We start from the raw sequence: 19,559 nt of genomic DNA on the forward strand, positions 1-19,559 counted from the left end.
CCAGAGTTATTCAGTCCTCAATAATTTTGCAGTAGCGGTATGAGAGCAAAAACCTAACTGTGACTAAAACGTTTCAGGGCTGATTAACATTGAGTTCCACTGTGGAAAGGCTGCTGAAGACATTTCAAATGGTGCTCAGCACTGTCATATCCCCAAACGTCACAGCCATCGTGGACCCACCCAGAGCAGGCCTACGTATGCTCAAAAAGATACTGGAGCCTCTCCCACACATTCTATCAGTTTGTCAATGCACTGTATTGTCCAATTGTGTGGAAGGAGAAACACTAATTGATCAACTACCTAATGTCTAGATCCCAAGGTCATTCTGGCAATCAGAGCATGTGAAGAGGCTGGTTTATGTGGCATGTGATGCTAAGTCTGCCATGAACAACTTTATTGAGTGAGGTATAACATCCTGTCACCTGTCTCCCATGGTGAAATCCCTGAACGGTTTCTTTCCTCTCCAGCAACTGAGTTACTAAGAATGCCTGTATCAGTACACCACCCAAAGGGATATTTAATGTATGCTTTTTAAAAACGTACACATCTACCAATAGGTCCCCTTTGCAGAATATTTTTGAAAATCACTGCTCCACTGAGACCTTACAGATAATTGTGTGGGGTAGAGAAGGTAGTCATTCAAAATCACATGAAACACTTATTGCACACAGTGAGTCCATGCAACTTACTATGCGAGTTATGCGTGCCATAAGAGTGAATACTTGACTCGAGGCTGTTCATTTAATGTGGGTTCTCTGTAGATATCTTAGTACAATTTGGGGCAGGATAAAAGTGAATTTCAGTTTAATAGATCCTTGGTTGACGTCTTGATGCATGTATGAATTACAAAGACCCCACTCCCCAAAAATAAGCTCTGGTTAATTTGGGGACAGTAATACAGACAGGGGTCATTTCAAGCAGGAGCCAGCCTAAGTCATGACGATTTTATTTGCATAAACCAATTTCACTGAAAGTCAGCGATCCCAAGTCGCTGTTACATACTTCATTTTCTAGGCAGCAATATCTCTAGCAAACAACTTGTTACAACTCTAAAAAGTGTAAAAGGCATATTTTCTTTACACACTAACACTTGGCAAGACAGAACACGCAAATATGAGGTGTGTGTGTGTGGGGGTCATTCAATACAACAGCATTGTGCCCGTGTACAATGGTGAATTCTGATCAGCTGCATTAAACATTCAGGAAAAGCGCACAAACCGAATGCCACACAATGAATGCACATCAGTTTATATTTTGTTCCAGCAGGTATTGCATCTTTATCCTTTCCTGTGTGTAATATTTATATTTAAGTATTGTATGCAGCAACCTACAGTATTCTATAAAAATGCATAAGACTGTATTTAAGCTTTGGTTCACACTGCTTCTTTAGCTATCGGATTTAATTATAAATGACATGATCGTATTTTGTTCGAGGTAAAGTGTGCCAACTTAATTTCCGAAGATTGCCTTATGCAGAGGATCGTAGTTATCCTACACAATGCTTGAAAACGTGATTGATCAGAACACACACACACAATAATGGCAAACAAACCTTGTTATAGACGACCAAACCATTAAAACAACTCTTAATTAAAAATCTGTACATGCTAAAGGCAATTCTTCCAGAACATCAATATTAATGTCTTGTCGCATTATGACACATCTTAACTGGCTAAACAAATGCTGTATCAGGAGGGGCTTGGTCAATCCATTTCCCTTGAAGGGGGACTTGGGCCCTGTGAGTTCTCTGGGATGGGAGCCCTTCATGGAATGGGTCAACTAAGGCAACATGTAGCCAATTGTTCTCCCATCTGTATATGGGTCCTTAAATGAATGGCTAAATAATAAGTCTGCATGTTGTATTGTTTTGCTTTAATTAGTCAAAAAAAATAAAAAATAATGAAGTGGCTAAAATCTAATTACAGAAAGAAAAGTCCAAAAGTATAGGCCGCCTTAAATATGTAACAACTTTACCGTGTATATTTCCTCAATGACTACAGTACTTCAAGCCCTTGTGCTTGTTGTCTGCAGTGCTAATGTGGAAACAAGATCTTAGCTAGACAGACCAGCCTTATCAGCTGTCCATTGATATGTTTCATCCTGTATATCCAGAACAAAGGCAACTCAAATTATTAGTCCCTCTTAATGTCCATTCCATTATAAATTCAAAATGCATTTCTCATACTAAGAACATGAGCATGTAACAAGAAGTATGACTGGACTCACTGGAGTTGTGCAGAAAACTTCATTTGTGTCTTCTTATCAGGTAAATGTTTCACGTGCAAATGAAAACGTAAGCTTGTCATTCTTTAGACGAAGCATACTCAGAGACCCTAATCACCATCCAAATTATACACATCAACAATATCCAAATTGCAACAGCATATAAATTGGTTTTCCACAACGTACCAGAATAGCAAAAGCAGAGACCGCAAACAAATCCCTTTGAATAGGCTATGCTTTAAGCATATAAGGAAACCTGCTCGAAATGTTCAGTGTCCTAAAAGTATGGAGTGTATTAGAAATTAAATCGCAACTATAAAACACGGGGGGCTAGTGATTTTCAGCAGTCATTACTACAGAGTAAACAGGCTGACAGAAATTGCTGTGGTTCATAGACATGTCAAGTCATCTCAACCGGTCTGTCTGCACCCCTGTGGTTCAATTTATAGAAGCGCTGCTGCGTAGAGATTGCATCAAGAGGTAGATGGTGCTCACTCTACTGTCAGTTAGTGCATTTGTACTATTCTTACCCAAGCCACTAACAATGAACGGGGGGGGGGGGGGGGGGGGGTCAAATAACAAACAGCTTGGAGAAACAGTGCTAAGATGACCACCTTTATAGTATAAATGTGTTGTATTGCCCTTACACAATGATGCATAATTGGATGATAGATTGGTGGCGCGACTTTTTATCTGACAGTGACTATGGCTACCATTGGTCAGTGCCATGTTAGGTTGGTTGCAGTGATAGTTCCTAGACGTCAACAGTACAGAGCGGCTGACTGCCAGGCTGGGCCGACTCCATTATGGTCATCTTGGGCTTCTTCCTGGTTTCCGCCTGAAGCACAACAAAGACAGCAGGGTTGTATTTATTAGGGCACACCGTAGCAAAACATTTTGCACCAGAAAATAAAACAAAAACATTTACACTGAACAAATATATATGCAACAATTTCAAAGGTTTTACTGAATTACAGTTTATATACGGTAAGGAAATCAGTCAATTGAAATAAAATCATTAGTCCCTAATCTATGGATTTCACACGACTGGGAATACAGATATGGGTGTGGATCAGAAAGCCAATCAGTATCTGGTGTGACCACCATTTGCCTCATGCAGAGCAACACATCTCCTTCGCATAGAGTTGATCAGGCTGTTGCTTGTGGAATGTTGTCCCACTCCTCTTCAATGGCTGTGCGAAGTTGCTGGATATTGGCGGGAACTGGAACACGCTGTCATACACGTCAATCCAGAGCATCCCAAACATGTTCAATGGGTGACATTTTTGGTGAGTTTGCAGTCCATGGAAGAACTGGGACATTTTCAGCTTCCAGGAATTGTGTACAGATCCTTGCGAAGTGCATTATCATGCTGAAGAACGAGGCCCATTGTCGTGTCAATCTCTTCACAGTATTCCCATTGATAAAATGCCATTGTATTAATTGTCCGTAGCTTATGCCTGCACATACAATAACCCCAAATCCACTAAGGGACACTTCACAACGTTGACATCAGCAAACCAACTTTAAGAGTGGCCTTATTGTCCCCAGCACAAGGTGCACCTGTGTAATAATTATGCAGTTTAATACGCTTCTTGATATGCGCTAAACCTGCCAGGTGGATGGATAATCTCGGCAAAGTGGAAATGCTCACTAAAAGAGATGTAAACAAATGTGCACAAAATGAGAGAAGCTTTTTGTGCGTATGGAACATTTCAAGGATCTAATTTTAGCTCATGAAACCAACACTTTACATATATTTTGGTTCAGTGTATTTCGAATTGGACAAATTCAGGTAGTCCTTTTTGTCAATTCTCTACCACTTGGTGCCTAATGAATACAACGCAGAAATTGTCCTAACAGTTTGAACTGCTGCACCGAACTGAGGAATTTCTCAATAAAACATAATTCAAGATCATAATCCAGGCCACACTTGCGTACAAACATGATTTATGACAGCGTCTGAAATAAGGTATGGCTGGAGCAACCATATGAAATATGAGTAACACCACAGTGCAGAGACATTGCAAATGGAGCAAAGACCAGAAGAATTGCAGGAGTGTCAGAAAGCGGGAGAGATCTCCCTGTCGTACCTCTATGTCCAACACTGGATTCAGTGCCGCTTTGGAACCTGACAGGGTTATCAGACAGACGTAAAACTCCCAGACAGACGTAAAACTCCCCGATGCAGAGGTTACACCAGAGACCCAGAATCTAAATTGGAGCTTCTACACTCTAAAGGTAACACTCACCCTCTCTTTAGCCAGTTTCTTCATCTCTTCTTGCAGTTTGTTCAGGATGTGAAGATTTGGCCTGTTCTTTTTGGCATACTGTTGAAGTTCAATCACACTCTTGTCTGAATTTTCCTGTGAAGAAAAAAAACAAAAAAAAAACATCCGTTTATAGAAATGAGAGAGACTCACATCTGGTTGAAAGAGAAGCAGCACATGCCATCAAATCAGTTTTGCTTCTGATGAGCTGAAGTCTATATGACCCTAACTGACCTATGGGCCTCCAACAGCAGAGGAGCATCTGTGCCGAGGTACCGTATATGAGGTGTACAGGTAGTACCTACCTTCTTCACCATCTTACTGCTCTCTCTGCCGTACATGCGGAGCAGTGACCCCCAGTTCTTTACGTGGGGGTGCAGCATCTGTAGGATCTTCTGCGACGCCAGCTGCTTTCCCACACGCTTATTCTTGCCTGGAAAACAGGACATATACATACAGAGCAGCAGCCATTAGTAATGCTAACTAGATTTACACTGCATTAACACAGCTCGGCTTTGAGCAGGGAAATTCTTACCCATATATAGTGTAGATATCCAAAGGCGCAAACATGGTGTTCAGAGTAAAAGTTGTCTGAATTCTCTATACATGGCTCTGACAAAAAACAAAGCATTTGCAATTCGTAATGCTGCTTTTACACTACATTAACACAGAGCGGCATGGAGCATGTCAGGGACTTGCTGTGGTGACTGGAGGGTCAGTGTGGGGGTAACTTACACCATCCACGCACAGTGTGCTTTCCACACGTCATCACATATTCACTCTTCTGGTTCTTCCCTGGGATCACCTCAAACTTGATGCTGGTGTCACCCATTCCATGGTTTCTACCGGGCACAAGAGACAGTTGAAATTCAAGGTTAACAGATTAATCAGAACTTTGTATTATGCTTACACCTCATGTCTTGAGTCTCACCTCTTAAGGCACTCGTGTAGAATCTGATATGGCGAGAGTAAGCCTGCTTTATTGGTCAGTTCGTACACCCTAGAATCTTCAATACTGATATGATTAAAATACTGCAGGAAACAAAGACACATGAATGGACATTAGTATTCAGCCAAATTAACAACTAGCTAGTAAAGTACAATGTTATAAAAGAGACATGTTATCCGACCAAACACGAAAAGAAGATATTGATTTAATTAAGGGCCTTTCCAATGATTGGCAGGCTGATACCTCCAGTTCATCCCCTTCTACAAGCTTCTCCTCAGATGTCTGCTTTACAAAGTCAGGGATGAGGATCTCCAGTGTGGCTCGAGCTACAGGGGAGACATCAGTAAATAAGCCGTTTCTGATTATTTATAGTTCACAGACAGCCTTTGCAGCTGCTTAAGAGGATAGAAATTCAAAGAATGATATGAAAGTACTGTACCAGCTTTATTCTTGGCAAGTTTTTTACTGCTTGCAGTTCCTGTGCCATATGTCACTCCGTCTATAATGACGGAGGCGCCAAAGGGTTCACTTGGGTTCTCTGGGGGAGATGGAAAAATAGGATTAATTTGGTGACAACGGCATAAAGGCCCTTTCTCAGGTTAGTGCTTTGGTGATGTGTTTTGTTCTAAGAAAAAAAACTGTCTCTTGGACAAGCTAGTTGAAAGTCAACATCATGGACGGGGAGCAGAGACAAAAAGAGGGTCTTACCACATTCAAAAAAGTTGTAAACAGGTCGGACCTTCAGGACACGTTGCATATATTCATGTAGGATGCAAACTTCAGACTTCCCATTTGGATTAATGACAAACTCTGAGAAAAATAAAGAGGGAAAGAGTTGATGCGATTAGCTCAATACTCCACACTGAAATAGTTGACACTATCCCCGAAATAGTGTCCTACTTTTGGGAATAGGGTGCCAATTCAGATGACGCCTATGGTTCTTCTTCTGCATCCAGTACCTTTCTTGGTGGGGGTATCTGATACAGACAGAGTGATGAGCTTCTGGTTGGCAGGCAGAATGGGTCTCTCGGACTCAGCCTGCTTCCTCTTCATGTCCCTGTTGAACTGCCTGCGCTCTGCCCAGGTACGGAACTTCTTCACAGTCACTTGTTCAAAGTCAAAGCACTTCTCCAGGTAGCTGCGGAACTCCTCAATTTCTGGTTGGGGTTTCAATAAGGGAGGGGTATCAGTTATATTGTTGCTTTAGAAACCAAACTTGACGTGTATAGCTGTTCTTTAGAAATACCCACCAACACACTATTATCCCCTAAGTTGACAAGATATGAAACATACTATATCAATCAGCCATGGCTTTCAAAACTACTACCTGCTGGCAAGACAATTGCTCGTCATGGAGTGTGTTGACCCTTACCTATGGATTCATCTTTACACACCTCCACCTTGGCCCTGACCTGTCCCAGAGCCCCCTGGGCCATCTTGCCGTGCGGGACAGGACACCTTTCTATGGTTCCTTCTATGACCAGGCCTGTCTCCAACTCCACCTCTCCATCCCCCAGGGTCAGACCAAGGGCCACAGTGGTAGGGTCCTCCTGGGCTGTGGAGTCAGGCTCGTCTGGTCTCTCCAGGGAGTCTGCCTCTTCCCCAGGCTTCACTGGAGACACCTCAGCGTTGGGTGTCACCTCTCCGTTCTGTTGCCTTTCCTCGTGATCCTTCATCTTCCTATAGTGCAAGCAGGGGATGCTACTGGTGGGAGGGTCGTGTTTCTGTACGCAGTGGCACAAGGGGTTTGGTTAGAAGTAGGTTGTTACCGTTGTTTGAGGAGAAATAAATGGACATTCATCCTTATTCCTTTAGTTTGACCATTCCTACCAAAAATGTAAATATTACACCAGTATTCAGTGTATAACAATGGGGTTCCTAACATGTTCCTAACCCTCTAAAAGACTCATATGTACAGCAGTTTCCATCGGTCTTATCACTTCCACATCTTACCCTGATGCTCCCGGTCCCCAGGAAGTAAGGTCTGGACCAGGTCACTACTCTGGTCTCTCTGTGCAGGTAGACTGGAATGCCAGAGTTATGGAATGTCATGATCCATCCATCAGGTAGTGGCTCAGTGGGTGGACGCCCACGACCTGGGAAACACACACTCATCACTACACATCAGCGTCAAACACACACACACAATACGACAACGTCTGCAGACAGACACGACTACACATCGCACACCATCAGCGTCCTCTCACAAACGTGATGTTATGCATTCATAAGATAAGATATGAACGCATAACATCAATGTGTGTCAGGCTCAGATACACCGTTACCAAAGGCAGATCAGCGCCAGACATCCACCACTCACTCTTCAGGACTGTTTTAATTTTGGTCATCATGGGCTGAACGCCTCCCTCCCCGTCCGACGCGTGGTCACTGTCCCCTGCATACTCAGCAGCCCCCTCCGCCAGGCGCATCTTTTTGGGCACGGGCATGCCCTCCTCCAGCAGAGCGTCTACATCATTGTCGAAGTCCTCCTGGAAAAGACTGTGGTTGAGCGTGTGGGGGAGAATCGAGGGGTGGCGGCAGCCCGAACCTGCCATGTCGTCCATTCAGTTAGGGCTACGCCATCTTGTCAGCACTTTCACAAGAGGGAATTTCAAGTCATGTTTGCAACCAATATCTGGCATGCATAACAAACAAAAGCTTTGGACACAAAGTGGATGAGAGGAGATTCAAATAAGGTTGAACTTTTGAAGACACCAAGCATACCAACTACACTACCGGTCAAAATTTTAGAACACATACTCATTCAAGGATTTGATTTGTACTATTTTCTATATTGTTGAATAGTGAAGACATGAACACTATTAAATAATAGATGGAATCATATAGTAACCCCCCCAGTTGAACTAAATTTATTTTTTAGATTCTTCAAAAAGTAGCCACCTCTCAAAGAGCTTCATGAGGAATGCTTATCCAACAGTCTTGAAGGAGTTCCCACATATGCTGAACACTTGTTTGCTGCTTTTCCTTCACTGTGCGGACCAACTCATCACAAACCATCTCAATTGGGGTTGAGGTCAGATGATTGTGGAGGCCAGGTTTACCAGATGACTTCTTGGTAAACTAGTCCTTACACAGCCTGGAGGTGTGTTGGGTCACTGTCCTGTTTAAAAACAAATGATAGTCCCACTAAGAGCAAACTAGATGGGATGCTGGTTAAGTCCTGAATTCTAAATAAATCAGTGTCATCAGCAAAGCACCCCCACACCATAACACCACCTCCGTCCTACATGCGTTGCTGTGGGAAATACACATGCGGAGATCATCCATTCACCCACACCACGTCTCACAAAGACAAGGCAGTTGGAGCCAAAAATCTCCAATTTGGACTCATCAGATCAAAAAGGACAGATTTCCTCCAGTCTAATGTCCACTGCTTGTGTTTCTTGGCCCAAGCAAGTCACTTCTTATTGGTGTCCTTTAGTAGTGGTTTCTTTGCAGCAATTCGACCATGAGCGCCTGATTCACAGTGTCCTCTGAACAGTTGATGTTGAATGTCTGTTACGTGAACTCTGACGCATTTATTTGGGCTGCAAATGTTCCGGATTGACTGACCTTCGTGTCTTAAAGTAATGGACTGTTGTTTCTCTTTGCTTATTTGAGCGGTTCTTGCCCTAATATGGACTTGGTATTATACCACCCCTACCTTGTCACAACACACTTGGTTGCCTCAAACACATTAAGGAAAGAAATTCCACCCAGGTGACTACCTCATGAAGCTGGTTGAGAGAATGCAAAGAATCGGCAAAGATGTCAAGGCAAAGGGTGGCTATTTGAAGAATCTCAAATATTTTGATGTTATATACTTTTCTGTTTAATAGTTTTGATGTCTTCACTATTATTCTACAATGTAGAAAATAGTAAATATACAGAAAAACCTTTGAATGAGTAAGTGTTCTAAAACTTTTGACCAGTAGTGTATGTCAACCTCAATCTCAAGTAGAAAAGATAAGGAATTTCCGCTGCTTCCATCAAGAATCAGAACTACGATGAACAAGCTGACATTTTATTCCAATGTCACCAGAAAAATGGCTATACACGATTACCCTTTTCACATTACAGAGCCAAACCATACTGGGGTAACATTGTCACTAGAGCCTGACCGATATTATGTCGGTCCACCGATGTCTGTTGATATTGGCTTTTTAGTCACTATTGTCGGACAATGATTCCACCGATAAATAGGATAACAAAAATTAAAAAACTTACGATTATCTGAACACTGGCAGCCATTCTCATGATGAATCATTCATTTCACAAAGTAAGAAAACATTTGAAGTATATTTCTTGGACAAATGCTGGCAATTTATAAAAATGCTGTGTGGAAAATACTTTTTTTACACTGGGGAAATGAAAAATAGTTATGTTTTAATTACGGCAGATATTTCAGTATCGGTAAGTTCTCCACACAAAAATCGTTATCTGTATCGTTGTTACGCATCTTCCATAGTTGCTGGAACTGTGCTGGAAAGGATGATGTGAAAAGAATATCCAAGCCATTACGGTTTTAGGTCAGCACTACAGTGTGAACAAGGCACAAAAGATCAGTGAGTGGACAATGACAAGGCTCTGCAGAGGCAAAGACAGGGCCCCTTGGTTACGTACCTCATATGAGTAATTCAGGTTCTCCTCGTCAGCATTCTCCGGTTGAACCATTTCCTCAGACCTGAAACCCCCCTGCTCCACATTCTCCGTATCCAGGAAGTCCTGACTGAAGTCCTCCAGCTCGTCCAAGACCGCAAATTCCACTTTGTTCTCCAGGTCTGCCTCTTCCCCTCTCCTCCCTGCACTGCCACAGACCATCCCGTTCCCCAGTCCTGAGCCACCCTCAACAGCTCCTAGCTCTGTATTGGCATCATACAACTCACCATTAAGGCCCTCTGAGCTGGTCTCCCCTACACCACCACCCTCCTGACCGATCCCTGTGTACAGCACCTTCCTATCTTTGCTCCTGCTGCTATCTACAACGCTGACACTGATCTTAATGTCTTGTAGTAACTTAAGCTCTGGTAGGAACTTGCTGACAGGGGGTGCATGGCGGGCTGTTCTAGGGCACAGTGAGCTGGGTTCGACCTCATCTGACAGGTTATTACTGAAGGTTATGGAGCCCTTGGCGAGGAGCCCCAGGCCCTGGTCCCCTGCTGGGGTGTGTGTCTGTCCATCACCACCAGAGCTAACGTCCATTTCCTCTGCGTCACTGGACGTTTGCAGGGGAGGTGGTGGAGGCTGCGCTTTACCATTAAGGCCCTCTGAGTTTAAATCATCAGGTGGCTCCAAAGGCAAGGGGGGTAATATGTCATCTATCTCCATGTTGACTGTCTTATGAATCACTAAATACAACAAATTCTCTATGGGTCACCCTGACTGTTTTTTCAACCTGTTCTTATAAGTATTTAGCTAAAATGCATGCAGAAGCACATTGCACAAGATTTCGAACAAAACAACTTCCCTGTGTTGATCATGTACCAGTGTTGAATATGCTAAGCTGACTACATTGTTCTTTTCATTAATGTAGACAGCTTTTTAGAATCACTGTCTCAATTACTGGAAATCACAATGCATTCAGCTTATATTACTCGGGTTCTAGGCACTGCGACTCCTCCACTGGCAAATCCTCCGTCAGAGCTAGAAAAACAGAGACATGTCAGTCAATAATTGATGCCAAGAGAGCAACATTGCGGTGCAAAAACATGTAGCCAAGGTAGCTATGCACATTATGCAGCATTTTTATGATGGCTTACTAATGCCAGCACCACAGGCCAAGCAAGCAAGAAAAATCCTTCCTTGATTGCAGAATGCTAACGTTAGCTGTCTGTGCAAGATATTTAGAAAACTGGATTCACCCTACAAAGTCATCTAAAGCTAAAACTTTGGCTAATGGCTAGCAAATATGGGGCACCTTCGAAACTGAACGATTTCAAAAGACGAGCAATTTGTACTGTCCTTCTACGCACTAGCCTAGCTAACTTTAGCTACCTGGCTAGCTTAGCTCAAACTTGAAGCTAAGCGGTTAAGCTACACAATTAGGTGTCAATATGACTGGGCTAAATATTAAACACAGAAACAATGAGCACATTTGATCACTCACCTATATTTCATTTACAAAATGTTCTTCCCTTAGCTAGCTAACCTAAATTATTTTATTCTTTTAACGAGGCCAGACAGATCCCTTCCCCGTTCCGCCATCTTGCAGACAGCTGCAGGATTCTTCTGAAACACCACCCCCAATACCGGCATTTTGACGATTGAGCGGTGAAGAGTCCAATCACCATTTAGTTCTACGTGGGCACACTAATCAACAACCGACAAAGGCAGGCCTTTGACTCACTGCGGGAATAAATCGACCAATCAAACATTAGAATAGATCACAGTTGACCAATGAGAACGGTAGGCACAATTGGGTTGCGAATTGCAGTTGCCACATACTGACGCTGGGTGGCAATCATCTTCACCCACTGTCTTCACCAGTAAAATTGTATGCAAAGTAGCGATCAGTGAAACAAGATAAATCATAATACATTAAACATTGTATGCAATTGTATCTGCATAGTATCCTAAAATGAGAACCCTGCTGTTTCTAACCTAAATAGAGCCTCTGAACAACACTCAGACACACCCATCGTGTTTACTGAAGATTCAAAAGTTTCTGCAAATGACATAAGAATCAATATTTAAACATAGAAACTGTGACAACCGTTGCAATGGCAGTTTATTCAGCGACAAACCATACACGACATTGCGTTAATAAACTTGCGATTGTCTAAAATTGCCTGATCAGATCTATTCTTGAAAGAATACATAACATTTGCAATAGACCCTTTTCCAGTATACGACACTGACGTGACGCATAGATGCGCGCTACTCTTGACGGCCATCTGCGCAAATTCAACATAGCCTAGATTTACCGTTTTATTACTTCTAAACAAAATAACTTTTGGGGTTCTCATAGCTTACAATGATGCTTTGATTCTTGCTTTAACAATCGCTAAAATTATATTTGGTTGTGATCTTGGCAAATAAGTATTTTGGATGCAGTAATTGTTAGCTAGAATGCTAACGCTCATTGACATTGGCTAGCTTTTTCCTACAGCCTAATATGAGGATTCTGTGTTATGCACTATAGCCCGTTACCATATATGTGATTGAATATTATCTGCTGTTGGCTTGTGTGGATGTATGTATGTGTTAATGTGTTATGCAACATAGCTGACTTGAAACATTGTTAACAGTTTCAGGGCCATGGGCCTTTCTCAACATTATACACAGAATAACACGAAGACAGGAACTTTTGACTTGTTGGGGGGGCACATTCAGAACGTAGTGTTGCAAGAACAAACGGTCTTTTGTTAGATAACAGGAGCCAGGTGCCTGATAACTGTATATTCTACACAGCTACAACGACTGACTGCTGAAGCGCTTAGGGGGCTGGGACCAGCCTCTGTGCCAACAATCAAAGATAGGCTGGGTGAGTTTAAACCACGCCCAGTCTCTCCTCTGACAGGCCTGCTCGGAAGCAGGAACTACCTCTGTTCAGAGTATATTATAATATCTTTGTCAGGAACGAGTCAGTTCTCGGTTTGCCCTGCGAGGTGGGACAGAGAGCCCGTATATACGAAAACTGCATTTACCACTTATTGCTTAACTAATAAAAAATACATAATATACAATCGGTGACTCAATGTCATATTTATCCTGATACCAGATTCGAATTGACGCAACCCTAACACTAAGAGCCATTTTACTGGTTGAAGTATAATGCAGTTGATTTGCGATGATGACACCAACATTATACACTGCTCAAAAAAAATAAAGGGAACACTTAAACAACACAATGTAACTCCAAGTCAATCACACTTCTGTGAAATCAAACTGTCCACTTAGGAAGCAACACTGATTGACAATAAATTTCACATGCTGTTGTGCAAATGGAATAGACAACAGGTGAAATTATAGGCAATTAGCAAGACACCCCCAATAAAAGGAGAGGTTCTGCAGGTGGTGACCACAGACCACTTCTCAGTTCCTATGCTTCCTGGCTGATGTTTTGGTCACTATTGAATGCTGGCGTCTACAACCCACACAAGTGGCTCAGGTAGTGCAGCTCATCCAGGATGGCACATCAATGCGAGCTGTGGCAAGGTTTGCTGTGTCTGTCAGCGTAGTGTCCAGAGCATGGAGGCGCTACCAGGAGACAGGTCAGTATATCAGGAGACGTGGAGGAGGCCGTAGGAGGGCAACAATCCAGCAGCAGGACCGCTACCTACGCCTTTGTGCAAGGAGGAGCAGGAGGAGCACTGCAAAATTACCTCCAGCAGGGCACAAATGTGCATGTGTCTGCTCAAACGGTCAGAAACAGACTCCATGAGGGTGGTATGAGGGCCCGACGTCCACAGGTGGGGGTTGTGCTTACAGCCCAACACCGTGCAGGACGTTTGGCATTTGCCAGAGAACACCAAGATTGGCAAATTCGCCACTGGCGCCCTGTGCTCTTCACAGATGAAAGCAGGTTCACACTGAGCACGTGACAGACGTGACAGAGTCTAGAGACGCCGTGGAGAACGTTCTGCTGCCTGCAACATCCTCCAGCATGACCGGTTTGGCGGTGGGTGTGGGGTGGCATTTCTTTGGGGGGCCGCACAGCCCTCCATGTGCTCGCCAGAGGTAGCCTGACTGCCATTAGGTACCGAGATGAGATCCTCAGACCCCTTGTGAGACCATATGCTGGTGCGGTTGGCCCTGGGTTCCTTCTAATGCAAGACAATGCTAGACCTCATGTGGCTGGAGTGTGTCAGCAGTTCCTGCAAGAGGAAGGCATTGATGCTATGGACTGGCCCGCCCGTTCCCCAGACCTGAATCCAATTGAGCACATCTGGGACATCATGTCTCGCTCCATCCACCAACGCCACACCACAGACTGTCCAGGAGTTGGCGGATGCTTTAGTCCAGGTCTGGGAGGAGATCCCTCAGGAGACCATCCGCCACCTCATCAGGAGCATGCCCAGGCGTCGTAGGGAGTTCATACAGGCACGTGGAGGCCACGCACACTACTGAGCCTCATTTTGACTTGTTTTATTAAGGACATTACATCAAAGTTGGATCAGCCTGTAGTGTGGTTTTCCACTTTAATTTTGAGTGTGACTCCAAATCCAGACCGCCATGGGTAGATCAATTGGATTTCCATTGATACATTTTGTGCGATTTTGTTGTCAGCACATTCAACTATGTAAAGAATACTTCATTCATTCAGATCTAGGATGTGTTATTTTAGTGTTCCCTTTATTTTTTGAGCAGTGTATGAAGCAGAACATTCATAAAAGCCTTAAAATCTAAAAGTTGTGTGAAATGCACTCATAAGCAACATACAGCTAGCCATTTTTTGCTGGAGTTCTATAGCAACTCCCGTGTTCTGCAAACACAGAAAATGTTTATATAAATACAGATTAAAAGTACTATATTCACAATGTATATCAAGACACCAGTGATGTGGTAAACAGAGGTTTCTGAACTTCTACGGATACCGGAGGTCAGTAACATAAAACTTAGAAAACCACTGAAGGATCCTCATCATTGGCGGAACATCAACACAATTTGTAACCACCAATCTCCATTGTAACTCTCACAAATGTGAATAAGTGTTTGAACCAGAAACCCGAACACTGCAGATGTGAGTGACAAAAATAATCATTTTAGTTTGTTTTCCTTGCTGTGAAATGTCTCTCCTATGCAGTATGTGGAACAAGGCAGGAAAACAAAGAAAAACACTGATTACCACTTTGAAAAACATTTTAAGTGCTTTCCTCTGTTTTACTTAACAAGCAAACCTCGGTCGCAAAGTCAAAATCTGTGGCAATGATAACTACTATTCTACAAGGCAGGCTGTTGCAATTTGCCTTCAGAATTCTGTCACAGAAAAGTTAAACACCTGACTTGAGGAACCCAAACCAGTCATTCTTATTACAGAATTTTAGAAGGATATTGATGGCTGCTGCTGCTTCTAAGAGTGTTAGCATTTTACACTTCAACTGAAGATACAAACAAACATGGCTAGTAGAAGGCAGACTGAGCCACAAAGCCAGTGTTGAGAAAATAGATGCAATGTTAAATGTAAATCATTTACTTTGGTTATTAAATTACATTTGTTCTTTGGCAATACACTTAAGCACACACCTCAAAATAATATTTGAATCCAATTAACAAAATAAGAATAGCACCCATTATGTATTATTTAATTAATTCACACGTCTAAGTCAAGCTAAAACGTATTCCCCAAAGACAATTCCATGAACAGTGCAACAATCTCTCTGAAAAAAAGTGCCATAATTTGACTCTCTCCCACCACCATTTTAAATAGCAAATCAATCTTCATGTTCATTTCACTATTGTGAAGCCAGAGCTTGCTGTGGAAGAAGGAGGGATAGGGAGGAGGTTGGATGCAGAAAGGCACAGAGTGTGATTCCCATATAGAGCCATTTAGCGGTCTTCAGTTCTGGATTTTGAACTGGAAAGAGCTTGTGCTCCATTGGCTGACGTCACAGTTGAGCATGGTGCGCTCTGTGAAGGTCACATTCCCTGATGCGTCTATTAGGATAATGGTATTGGTCCTGAAACAGGAAGACAAAACATCAGAAACAATAGAGGGGTGAAACAAGAGTGGCTTGTGCATTTCAAATATGGGGAAAACATTGTGATTCTGGAGTTCCCCAATCACCTTTCATAATCACACGACTTCGAGGCCAGAGGGCAGGCTGGTTATAGATGAGATTATATGCACAAGGGGCTGTATGATGTATGGGGCGTATTCATTATGCACCAAACAGAGCAACATGGACTGAAACAAAAAGGTACTACCTGGATTTGTCCAATAAGAAACTCGTTTTCGTTCACAAAACGTTTCCCGTTTGCTACGGTGTGCACCAATGAATATGACAATAGATTTGTCAAATAAGAAACAATTGTTTTTGTTTTCCCGTGTACCCTATGAATATGACCCTGCTCTCACACCCTCTAGCACAGCCTTCCCCTGAGGGCAGGCCCCGCATGACAAATGGGAGAGCTAATTGGTGAGACCATGACCACAGAATTAAATAACACTATGTGGGACATTGGCAAGGTTTATAGGCCACTCTATTATATTGTGACTCTGGGCAAGCTAATTGCTGTCAGGGACAGGGAGGAATCTGACCTGGTGCCGTAATGCGGGGAGCGAACACACACAGAGGACAGGGCCCGGAGCATGGGGCTGCTGTACCCTTCACCCTGGCTCTCCTGGGCTGGGTCAGGAGTGTTCCTGAAGAATAGAGAAAGAATCCGTTCTCACTCAAACCTTCTCTTTACTTTTAAGAGTTTTGTAACAGAAAGAGTCAGGGATGTACAGTGCATTCAGAAAGTATTCAGATCCCTTGACTCATTCCACATTTTGTTAAGTTACAGCCTTATTCTAAAATGGATTACATATACATATATACAGTTGAAGTCAGAAGTTTACATACACCTTAACCAAATAAATTTAAACTCAGTTTTTCACAATTCCTGGCATTTAATCAGAGTAAACATTCAGTGTCTTAGGTCAGTTAGGATCAACACTTTATTTTAAGAACGTGAAATGATTTATTTCATCACATTCCCAGTGGGTCAGAAGTTTACATACACTCAATTAGTATTTGGTAGCATTGCCTTTAAATTGTTTAACTTGGGTCAAACGTTATGGGTAGCCTTCCACAAGCTTTACACAATAAATTGGGTGAATTTTGTCCCATTCATCCTGACAGAGCTTGTGTAACTGAGTCAGGTTTGTAGGCCTCCTTGCTCGCACATGCCTTTTCAGTTCTGCCCACAAATGTTCTCTGGGATTGAGGTCAGAGCTTTGTGATGGCCACTCCAATACCTTGACTTTGTTGTCCTTAAGCCATTTTGCCAAAACTTTGGAAGTATGCTTGGGGTCATTGTTCATTTGGAAGACCCATTTGCGACCAAGCTTTAACTTCCTGACTGATGTCTTGAGATATTGCTTCAATACAGTGCCTTGCGAAAGTATTCGGCCCCCTTGAACTTTGCGACCTTTTGCCACATTTCAGGCTTCAAACAAAGATATAAAACTGTATTTTTTTGTGAAGAATCAACAACAAGTGGGACACAATCATGAAGTGGAACGACATTTATTGGATATTTCAAACTTTTTTAACAAATCAAAAACTGAAAAATTGGGCGTGCAAAATTATTCAGCCCCTTTACTTTCAGTGCAGCAAACTCTCTCCAGAAGTTCAGTGAGGATCTCTGAATGATCCAATGTTGACCTAAATGACTAATGATGATAAATACAATCCACCTGTGTGTAATCAAGTCTCCGTATAAATGCACCTGCACTGTGATAGTCTCACAGGTCCGTTAAAAGTGCAGAGAGCATCATGAAGAACAAGGAACACACCAGGCAGGTCCGAGATACTGTTGTGAAGAAGTTTAAAGCCGGATTTGGATACAAAAAGATTTCCCAAGCTTTAAACATCCCAAGGAGCACTGTGCAAGCGATAATATTGAAATGGAAGGAGTATCAGACCACTGCAAATCTGCCAAGACCTGGCCGTCCCTCTAAACTTTCAGCTCATACTGATCAGAGATGCAGCCAAGAGGCCCATGATCACTCTGGATGAACTGCAGAGATCTACAGCTGAGGTGGGAGACTCTGTCCATAGGACAACAATCAGTCGTATATTGCACAAATCTGGCCTTTATGGAAGAGTGGCAAGAAGAAAGCCATTTCTTAAAGATATCCATAAAAAGTGTTGTTTAAAGTTTGCCACAAGCCACCTGGGAGACACACCAAACATGTGGAAGAAGGTGCTCTGGTCAGATGAAACCAAAATTGAACTTTTTGGCAACAATGCAAAACGTTATGTTTGGCGTAAAAGCAACACAGCTGAACACACCATCCCCACTGTCAAACATGGTGGTGGCAGCATCATGGTTTGGGCTTGCTTTTCTTCAGCAGGGACAGGGAAGATGGTTAAAATTGATGGGAAGATGGATGGAGCCAGATACAGGACCATTCTGGAAGAAAACCTGATGGAGTCTGCAAAAGACCTGAGACTGGGACGGAGATTTGTCTTCCAACAAGACAATGATCCAAAACATAAAGCAAAATCTACAATGGAATGGTTCAAAAATAAAACATATCCAGGTGTTAGAATGGCCAAGTCAAAGTCCAGACCTGAATCCAATCGAGAATCTGTGGAAAGAACTGAAAACTGCTGTTCACAAATGCTCTCCATCCAAGAGCTGTTTTGCAAGGAGGAATGGGAAAAAATGTCAGTCTCTCGATGTGCAAAACTGATAGAGACATAACCCAAGCGACTTACAGCTGTAATCGCAGCAAAAGGTGGCGCTACAAAGTATTAACTTAAGGGGGCTGAATAATTTTGCACGCCCAATTTTTCAGTTTTTGATTTGTTAAAAAAGTTTGAAATATCCAATAAATGTCATTCCACTTCATGATTGTGTCCCACTTGTTGTTGATTCTTCACAAAAAAATACAGTTTTATATCCATGTTTGAAGCCTGAAATGTGACAAAAGGTCGCAAAGTTCAAGGGGGCCGAATACTTTCGCAAGGCACTGTATATCCACATACTTTTCCCTCATGATGTCATCGATTTTGTGAAGTGCACCAGTCCCTCCTGCAGCAAAGCACCCCCACAACATGATGCTGCCACCCCTGTACTTCACGGTTGGGATGGTGTTCTTTGGCTTGCAAGCCTCCCCCTTTTTCCTCCAAACATAACGATGGTCATTATGGCCAAACAGTTCTATTTTTGATTTTTTTTCTTCAGACCAAAGGACATTTCTCCAAAAAGTATGATCTTTGTCACCATGTGCAGTTGCAAACCGTAGTCTGGCTTTCAACGGTTTTGGAGCAGTGGCTCCAAATCACTCTCTACTATTATTCTGACATTTCACATTCTTAAAATAAAGTGGTGATCCTAACTGACCTAAGACAGGGAATTTTTACTCTGATTCAATGTCAGGAATTGTGAAAAACTGATTTAAATGTATTCGGCTAAGGTGTGTGTATATATATATATATTGATTGATGTGGGGAGATTTATTT

At 42.7% G+C, this 19,559-nt stretch overlaps 2 protein-coding genes across 7 annotated transcripts in view; both read right to left on the reverse strand.

The window, feature by feature from the left end:
- Nucleotides 1-930: 930 nt before the first annotated feature.
- Nucleotides 931-11,753, reverse strand: LOC110525849 (DGCR8 microprocessor complex subunit). The gene is made up of 14 exons (XM_021606309.3): nucleotides 11,549-11,753; nucleotides 10,066-11,085; nucleotides 7,763-7,931; nucleotides 7,396-7,538; nucleotides 6,815-7,166; nucleotides 6,402-6,599; nucleotides 6,151-6,252; nucleotides 5,882-5,980; nucleotides 5,686-5,768; nucleotides 5,425-5,525; nucleotides 5,229-5,335; nucleotides 4,799-4,926; nucleotides 4,476-4,589; nucleotides 931-3,061 (listed from the first exon to the last, which is right to left on the reverse strand). Exons 2-14 carry the CDS (start codon nucleotides 10,768-10,770, stop codon nucleotides 2,978-2,980), a joined length of 2,385 nt encoding a protein of 794 aa, XP_021461984.1. The 5' UTR covers nucleotides 10,771-11,085; nucleotides 11,549-11,753; the 3' UTR covers nucleotides 931-2,977.
- Nucleotides 11,754-14,717: 2,964 nt separating this feature from the next.
- LOC110525851 (transport and Golgi organization 2 homolog) overlaps nucleotides 14,718-19,559 on the reverse strand; it is a 55,190-nt gene continuing 50,348 nt past the window's right edge. For all 6 annotated transcript variants that reach the window (XM_021606315.3, XM_021606311.3, XM_090237771.1 and 3 more), the window contains exons 8-9: nucleotides 16,643-16,747; nucleotides 14,718-16,061 (exon numbers count right to left, since the gene is read on the reverse strand). In XM_021606315.3, coding sequence (XP_021461990.1) covers nucleotides 15,941-16,061; nucleotides 16,643-16,747 — 226 coding nt within the window. In that variant the 3' untranslated portion in view covers nucleotides 14,718-15,940. The remainder of the gene's footprint in view (nucleotides 16,062-16,642; nucleotides 16,748-19,559) is intronic.

Source organism: Oncorhynchus mykiss, chromosome 6 (assembly GCF_057628025.1).
Source record: "Oncorhynchus mykiss isolate SJ-2025 chromosome 6, ASM5762802v1, whole genome shotgun sequence".
Classification (NCBI taxonomy): domain Eukaryota; kingdom Metazoa; phylum Chordata; class Actinopteri; order Salmoniformes; family Salmonidae; genus Oncorhynchus; species Oncorhynchus mykiss.

Excerpts from the sequence above, each read along its gene's own strand:
- LOC110525849 (XM_021606309.3), bottom strand. The coding sequence starts at position 10,770 with ATGGAGATAGATGACATATTACCCCCCTTGCCTTTGGAGCCACCTGAT. Across the intron at positions 5,336-5,424 it reads CTACACGAGTGCCTTAAGAG|AAACCATGGAATGGGTGACA; the intron begins GTGAGACTCAAG and ends TGTGCCCGGTAG. Across the intron at positions 3,062-4,475 it reads AGAAACTGGCTAAAGAGAGG|GCGGAAACCAGGAAGAAGCC; the intron begins GTGAGTGTTACC and ends GTTGTGCTTCAG.